We start from the raw sequence: 8,905 nt of genomic DNA, 5'->3' as shown, positions 1-8,905 counted from the left end.
GCTCTGGGACCCTGGGCAGATGGTGCAGTCGATAGCGAAGTATTATTTTTATCCCCTTTTTCACTGGCTTTTGTGCTTTGGGAATGTTGTAGGGGAGAATTTGGGGAAGTTGCTTGTGATTAGGCAGAAATAAGGGATTACAACTGAGTGAAATAAGTCAGAGAAGGAGAACTATTGTATGACATCCCTCATATGCAGAATCTGAAAAGATATGATACAAAGGAACTTATTTACAAACAGGAACAGATTCACAGATGTAGAAAGAGAATTTATGGTTGCACGGTGGGGGGTGGGCGGGGAGAATAGTTAGGGAGTTTGAGATGGACATGTACACACTGCTACGTTTAAAATGGACAAACAACGAGGACCTCTGGTGTAGCACAGGGAACTCTGCTCAATGTTATGTGGAAGGGGAGTTTCGATACGTGTATATGTATGGCTGAATCCCTTTGTTGGTCACATGAAATTATCATAACAACATTGTTAATCGGCTATACTCCAATTTAAAATAAAAAGTGTTTTTTTTTTTTTTTTGTTTTTTTAATGCAATCAGGGTTCCTGGCTTCCTTGGCTCAAAGCTATCCTAAGATCACCAATATCTATCATGACATCTAACAACATTCCTGTATCTTAACCATGAGTTTCCCATTCTTCTTACCTTTTCCCTGATTTTCTCTTTTCCATTCAATACTCTTAACATTTATGGAGTTGATCAGATATATTTGGCAGATGTTGCTAAGTTTTTTGGATTCATGGGTGTATGTGGTATCATGCCAAATACACAAGTTTCTGATCTTTCCACAGCCCTCTCTCAGTTCTTACTATAATGCTTTGAAAATGATAAAAGGTGAATACCATTTTGAAACTAGTTCAAATGTAAAGTTTGCATAGTAATTTAAATATATAGATAGACAGGGCATGAGAAATGTTACTGCTTTTCCGTCTCAGGCAAACAAAGGAAGACAATGACAGGTGATTGTATATTTTGTTTAATACTTGCATTGTTTCTATAGCGCAATTATAGCAATCTTTAAATTGACTTCTCATTACAAATATTTGTCAAGTTTTGTTTCAGAAACATTTTTCCTACTCTCTTGCACATGCACCCAGACACACTACAAAAAACTCATTCATAACACAGTAAGGGCAAACATTATTCATGTAAACATCTTTCATTAATTTCCCATAATTTAAAAAAACCATAGAATTATAGATATTGAATAAGGCTCATAGATTTAGTTCAAATTCCACAAAAGACCAATCAAAGATGCTCATTAACTGTGATGAGGTTAACTTTTGGTTTCAATAAATGCTGAAAGCATTCCCTTGGCTTCCAATCCTTAAACATACCTCACAACCTAATCGATTTGTTTCAGGATAAAAAGAGAACACAGAAAACGCAGGAGAAAAAACTCTTGAAGTAGGGAGCTCAGAACCATGAACCCAACTCTCTTCTATGATAAGCAGACACTACGTAGTCCCTGTAGTTTCCCAACGCATGAATCGAGATGAATGACAGTCATCCAAAATGTAACCAAGTTGTATATTAAGATACATCAGTACGTGTGTACATATTGCTAGTATACACAGTGAAAATCTGTCATCATATTTATCATTTCATTTCATCCAGGACCAAAGTGGAGAAAAACCAAACCCACTCAAGTTGACTATGATTATAAAGGAGTGTTCTAGTAAGAGTCGGGCAGTTGGGAGGTGTGTCCTAGGGAGGTGACTGGTCTTGATGTTAAAACGACTTCCAACAACGGTGCGTCAAGTCACAGACAGAGGAAGCAATGATCTGCGTTATCCAAGGATGTCTCTCTCTGGTGGAAAGTTCGGGGCTTGGGTGCATAGTCGCCCAGAGCCGAGACAGAAGTGGACTGTGCTGGGAAATGGGCCCCGCCTTGCCAGCAGGACCCGCCTCCATCCTCTCTCGAGGTGAAGGCCCGGAGGCAGGGACTGCTGGCAAAACCGTGAAGCCCCACCCGGGGGATCTGAACCCCAACTCCGCTCAGGGCAGCCTCCCTGACGTGTGTGACTAGGCAGTAAGGTGGCGGTGGATGGCGGCCAGAAAACCCGTTCCAAGGTTCCCACGGCCACGTCTGCCTTCTGATTCTGCTGCCCTGCAAAGAAATTGTGCTCCAGATAACTGCACCGGTGTCTCTAATGCCTCTGAGTCACTCCCCGGCCCCCGAAGGCCTGGAGTGATGTCACAAAAGGGTGGACACAACTCCACGAGCACCTAACTTCCACCAGGAAGCGGCTGAGGCACTGGGGAAGCCTACGAGCTCTCTCCACGTCGGCGGCAACAACGCGGGGAAGTTGCCACGCGTCAGAGTTATTTGTAGGCTTTTGATTCTTTAAAAATCAAAATTGATCTGCATTGTATCTCAATAGACTCAGAGGATTCTCACCAAAAATTTTTGCAATTTGTTTAAATAGCACTGGAATAATTCAACTTCATTTAAATATATTCATTCTACCATGAAAATAGTTCATACAAACATCTATTTACATACAAACACATTAAAATTTGTGAAAAGGGTTTCCATCCCTGTGGTTGTATGGCTTGAAATAGTTTTCATTGCTTTGAATATGTCTGCACACATTTGGCAAAATAAAACCGTAACAATTTAGTATTTTTAAAACAAAAAGACACCAAAGTTCCAAATTCCTGAAAGAAAAGAAAAAAAAGAAAATCTATCAAGGTACCTCAAGTAGATGTAAAAATTTCATATATTTTGTGAACCTTTGATCTGCGGCAAATAAACAATACCACTATCGGTCTTGCAACATAGTTTTGCTTGTTTTTCTAAAACAGAAGATGTCTGGATTCTAAATCACTACTCTTAAGACAGAAACTTGAGGCAACTGTTTTAAAACAAAGCACAACAGAAAAATGATACCTTCCTGGAAGATCTTAAATGCAGTTTGCAGTGAGTGATTTAAAATTTCATAGATTAAAGGAAAGTTACTAAAGTGCCACATACGACTCACGGAGAAGACAACCCTTGAACTCACTGTTCACAGTTACTGCAATTTTATGGTTACAACTAAATATTGTCAATGGTTACACTTGGCCTTCACGCTGGCCTTTTTTAGGTTGTTGGTGATGAGGAAATTGTTTTTCAAGTGTGAAGAACCCCCAGAGGGCAGATAAGTTTAAAGACAGCCTCAGACAGGTTCAAAGGGGTCTTCAACAACAAATTTTCTTCTCAGTTTCTCAGGCAGACCAGGGATGAAGCAGGTTAAAATAAGAATAGGTACTGCAAAACTCAAGTCTTCCATGCCAGTAGCTTTTTAATCTCATCATTCCTTTTCCAGAAATTCAGTCCTTACGTTTGTTTTTTTTTCTGAGTCCATTCACATGCCCATTTGGGGACATACTCCTACAGATTAGTTCCTATTCCTAACTCTAACACAAGATAATATTTTGTCATAGAAAAGCTGCTAAGGAAAGATCTAGTCATGCAGGACTTGGGCTGAGATGGCTCTGAGCGAATCTCCTAGGAACCATGGCATCACACACCCATCTCAGCGCTGGCGCTTTTGGGGGAGCCAGAAAGTTACTCCTCTATCCCCACTACATGGATTCTTCCACGTTTCTGTGCTGTTGCTCATGAAACTACCTGCTTCCTGACACAGTTCCCTCCACAGCGGATATCAAGATTCAGTAGAAAAATACATCCCTCAGCTTTGGCTCAAACAGGGAAAAAAACACCCTTATTCCCTCGGCAGTTCATTCCTCAGGGGACCCCAGTCCCCTTAACGGTTTGTCTACCTGCAGAACACAGTGAGTCTTAAGGCGCCCTCTGACCCCACCCTGTGACGAAGTCTTGCATTGAGGAGTGTGTCGGGGGAGGGCAGGGGACAGCAGGAGCAGTAGATTCAGACATGGATGCAGAGCGATGGAGAGAGGTACTCCTGAAGGGAAAGAGAGACAGACTGCGCTCCGGGGGCGCACAGAGGCAGGAGACGCGGGACAGAGGGAGCAGGAGGGAGGGATCAGCTGGTAGGTTGTTAGCGTTCTCACAGACGACAGGGAGAGAAGAAAGGGGAGGGCAGGAGAAAGAAGAGCCGGAGATGCAGAGGCTGAGCTTGGGGTACCGCCTCCTCTGATGTGTCTGAACGTCACAAACACACTGCAAGACTCTGAACTCAAAGTGTTGACATTCACGATCTCATCTGAAAAATGGGTTTGTGCTGGTTAATCACTACCATTTAATTCGATCACTTTTATCAAAAGAAAAGAGAAATTCCATTTGAAGGGGGTAGTCCATTGGTATAGAAATTATACCCCACGGCAGCCTCAAGTCCTTGCCAGATCTCCCCCTGACCTCACTCCCAACCCCACTGACCAGGAGTAGTTCAAGCCATCTTTCTCTGGAGACAGTCACTCACTTTGGGACACGTTTGAATGAAAGCACCTGTCGGAATACACGTCCCAAGACCTCATCCGTCTGTCACAGTTTACTGAACGGTCTCTTTCTACAGAATAGAAGCGATCCTATCCTGGTGCCTTTTAATCTGAAAACTTTTCAGTTCCCTTCAAGGAAGATCTTTCTGGCAGCCCTCAGAACTTCTCACAAGTGAACCAGCAGCATATCTCCCTGAAACCAAGGCCACTTAGCTGCTCTGCCAGGGACACAGGGGCTCTGGGAAAGCCTGGCCAAGGGAAAGGCTGAATCCTGTGCCTGGAGCAAACTGCCAAAACTGAAAGTTGTGAGCAGCCCCTGGATCAAGCACTTCTGTGAAGTTCTTCCCAGAGCATGTGTAACTGACACAAAATAGCAAACTTCCTCCTGCCTGTTTCTTTTCTGCTTTCTGAGCCTTCCCTAGTTACAGGAGCTACAGGAGCGTGGAAGGCTTCAGCTTTCAAGACCAGACTGACTTGGTGACAGGTGCTCCGCTGACAGCTGCGACTTGGAACAAACACTAATCTCTAGACCGCCCAGCTCCACAGTGAGGCATCTAGGGAAGGCATAGCTGTGGCATGTGGCGAGGGCGCTTGCCATAACCCCCAAACTCTCATAATTCATTCAGAGCAATCCCAGTTAAATTACATACCTAATTAGCTAAACTAAAAAACAGGGGGTTTTCTCCTTATTTCTGCAGTTGTGATTACACATGGCTAGCAAAATGACTGAAATGCTATTGATACTGTTGCTTTTAAACTATACAGGTGTTAATCTTAATTCACAAGGCTTTGAAGCAGGTAAATGCTTTGAAATTACAATGATGAAGAGTTTTAGCGGTTAAGGTTTGATGTGTACCTAGTGATCAGTACGTCTCTCTTAATAGTAGCGATTTAGAAAGAAACAAAACAAAGGAATTTCGAATTCTGGATTAGAATTCAAGTTTGCTATTTGACTTTTGAATCCAATGCACTGTGCCACAAGCCAGACTGCTCTACGTTATGTACATTTAATGTGTACCCAAGGAGAAAAAAAATGACTAGCACTATTGAAGATACTGCAAAATTGCCACAGTTACTGCTTAGAAATACTAATTTCCATCTCTTCTTTCTTAAAGTATATATTACAACTCTTCCATAACTTAATGCAAACAAAGTAAATTCATTTCTTCTCACATCTTAAAGCAAAGATATCTTTGTTTACATGCGAGAATAATAATTCTATAATAATAGCCTGGCCCTAGGAGCCAGGTCTTTATACTAGGACATAATAATGAAACAATGACAGATCGATAGAAAGAGCCAGAGAGACCTACACACTGGCGCTGACACAAAATCTGTTTGGAAGTTTTCTGTCGTGAAAGATACCTAAGAGAGAGAAGAAGACTAAGGGGTGAACAGACTCAAAAAGTGGGGTTCTGTTCGCTAGGGGGAAAAAACAAGGCCATTCTATTGCAAGAGACAGATCAAAGGTTAAAAGGCAAATTATACTACATTTAGAGAATAAAAATGTAGTAATTCTCCCCTTCATATGGCGCATATGCAAGTGTGACAGAACAATTTGCATTGGCCATAGAAATAAACCTCATGGAAAAACCACTGACTAAAAATGACTGAAAAAACCCCCTTTTTTCCCCTTTTTTCAGTCTAATCATTTGGCATCTCTGAAGTGGTACAGATTTAGACTTGAACCACCCAAGAACATCATGCTGTCTTCTGTCAAGTGCGCGACAGTACCTCTCGGGAGGGCGTTGTTGCGAGGCTAGCTAATTTTAAATCTGGTATGAGTAATACAGTCAGACCTAGTTAGTATTCGAGAAAGTCGGAGCGAACGCAGAGTGAGAGGGTGTGATGTCACAGCATGAGCAGTCCCTGGTTGTCCCGTTGTCGGATAAACGTAGTGCATAGATCCAAGTTTCTGTTCCAGGTCCCCTGCAGCCCGGAGCCAGGCCTTTCACTTCTGCTGGGTGGCCTGGAAGGCCTTCAACTCCACCTGGTACCACTCGGGAGCTTCTGGCCCGCTCTTCCCTGGGGGGCTGTGGTCGTAGCCGTAGGCAACGGTGAGTTCCTCGTCGGCCTCCACGGCTCGGAGGGTGCGGATGCATTTGATGGGCCCGAACCTGGGGTGGACAAACCTAGACATCAAGATGCACACAGTCATTCCTGGGTGGACCAGAAGGTCGGACACAAAGGCTAGAAGGGCCGAGACAGGAATCACCCACATGCTTTGGCCTGGACCCCAGGGGCAGGTCGTCAGTGTCACAGGAGAGTTAGCATCAGCGTTTCCTGGGAGCCTGGTGCTCACGTACACTTGGGCTACCCCACCCAGACCTGGCGGTGGAATCTGCATTTGAACAACCCCTCCCCCTCCCCCAGGGGACTCTTCTGTGCGCACACTCAGTTGCTCAGTCGTGTCTGACTCTGTGGCCCCACGGACTGTAGCCCGCCAGGCTCCTCTGTCCTTGGGATTCTCCAGGCAAGAATACTGAAGTGGGTTGGCATTTCTTCCTCAGGGATCTTCCTGATCCGGGGATCGAACCCTCATCTCCTGTCTCCTGCACTGCATGCAGATTCTTCACCACCGCACTGAGGCTTAAAAAGCATGGCCCTAGGACTTCCCTGGTGGTCCAGTTTTAACAATTGGACTCTCTGCTTCCAATGCAAGAGGCTGGGTTGGATCCCTGGTTCCAACTGAGATCCCACCTGCCATTTAGGATGGCCAAAATAAGCAAGTGAGTAAAGAAAAAGTATGGCCCTATCTTCCTTTTTGAGCATATTTGGCGCTCTGTCTTTATAAATCAACAGCCAGGATCTACCCCCAAAAATCTGTCTTTAATGAGAAACCGGATTCAGTGTAGTCTGCCAGCATTTCAGCTCATCCGGCCTGTAGCATCAGATTACCTGGCTGTGCCTCAGGGCAAGGGCACTTCTGGAGTTCTAAGAGAGAGCCCTGTGGATTTTCAAAAGCAAAAAATGCTGTATTCCATCCTGTACTTCTTGAGGAAGCATTATTTTCTAGTTTTGAAAGTAAATGAAGATTTCTTTCCAAGAGGGAAGCCCAGACGCTCTGCCATCCTGCTTCTTTCAGATTTCCCGCTGACCCACGCTGTGAAGGGAGAGGCTGGGCTCCTGCTAGGATTAAGCTCATCTGTGGAAGGCTCCTAGCCCGGCTCACCCGCACAGCTCCCTGCAGGAGAGCAGGGGCTAAATAAGTATTAATAGATTTGTCTCCTCTAATAAGGGATTCCCAAGTGGTGCTGGTGGTAAAGAACCTGCCTGACAATGTAGGAGATGTAAAAGACTTGGGTTTGATTCCTGGGTTGGGAAGATCCCCTGGAGGAGGGCATGGCAACCCACTCCAGTATTCTTGCCTGGAGAATCCCATGGACAGAGGAGCCTGGAGGGCTGCAGATACATGGAAGGCATGGCCAGAAAAAATCTTATATTTTTGTATGCATGTGGTTGGATCTGTCTGGTTCATTTACAGTTACATTTTGAACAAGAGGCACTGAGACGTCACAGAAGGTCCTAGATCCTAAGTTAGATGGCACATGGCGCATGATGGCAAGCACTTGGTGGGAGAGGTGTGTCTGCAGTGTATGGACATACTTTGTGTGGGATGAAGGGCAACAACTGCACCCTCACTTCAAGGGGTGTCAACATCTACCCGTTCTGGGTGTCCTGTTCCCTGGCACGCACACTTGATTTGGGGCTGAAGACGCTGGTGTGAGTCCTGGTTCCACACGTTGTTACTGCCTCCTTCTGGAAACTCACCTCTGCAACTCTGAATCTCACTTTCTCCTCTGTAATCATAAGACTAGTGATTCTTTCCTCCAAGAGTTCCTGCGGTGACAAAGTGCTGTGGCTGGGCTCAGGCACTTCAGTCCTATCTGTCTCTTTGCGACCCTGTGTAGCCTGCCAGGCTCCTCTGTCCATTGGATTCTCCAGGCAAGAGTACTGGAGTGGGTTGCCATTTCCTTCTCCAGGGGATCTTCCTGACCCAGGGACTGAACCTGCATCTCTTATGTCTCTTGCACTGGCAGGCAGGTAGGTTCTTTACCACTAGCATGTGCCTGGCACAACTGAGGACTCTCATCAGTTGCTAAGCACGTAAGCAAGCCTGTGGGTGTGTGAGATTGTGCGCACGCACAGAATTCTCAAATGTGCTCTGGCACAAAAGATATTCCTGGACCAGGGATTTGGGAATTACTTACTAAAATCGCAACTCTTGGGCTCCAAAATATTTCATTAGAAAAGTAATACTCCTTACAATAGCATATCACTCGGCCATAAAAAGGAAGAAATATTGCCACTTGCAGCCATGTGGCCAGACCGAGAGGTTATTATACCAAGTGAACTAAGGCGGACAAAGACAACTATCATGATATCGCTTATACATAGAACTGCAAAAAATGATACAAGTGAACTTAATTTACAAAATACAGACTCACAGACATAAAAAATCAAACTTATGGCTACCAAAGGGGAAAG

General features: G+C 44.6%; 1 protein-coding gene across 3 annotated transcripts in view; it reads right to left on the bottom strand.

The window, feature by feature from the left end:
• Positions 1 to 971: 971 nt before the first annotated feature.
• SETD7 (SET domain containing 7, histone lysine methyltransferase) overlaps positions 972 to 8,905 on the bottom strand; it is a 52,390-nt gene continuing 44,456 nt past the window's right edge. For all 3 annotated transcript variants that reach the window (XM_070474836.1, XM_070474837.1, XM_070474838.1), the window contains exon 9: positions 972 to 6,549. In XM_070474836.1, the coding sequence (XP_070330937.1) occupies positions 6,369 to 6,549 (181 nt within the window). In that variant the 3' untranslated portion in view covers positions 972 to 6,368. The remainder of the gene's footprint in view (positions 6,550 to 8,905) is intronic.

The sequence above is a fragment of the Odocoileus virginianus genome, chromosome 12 (genome assembly GCF_023699985.2).
Source record: "Odocoileus virginianus isolate 20LAN1187 ecotype Illinois chromosome 12, Ovbor_1.2, whole genome shotgun sequence".
Lineage (NCBI taxonomy): Eukaryota > Metazoa > Chordata > Mammalia > Artiodactyla > Cervidae > Odocoileus > Odocoileus virginianus.
The sequence above is the reverse complement of the archived record's forward strand: the minus strand, read 5'-3'. Positions and strand labels throughout refer to the sequence as shown.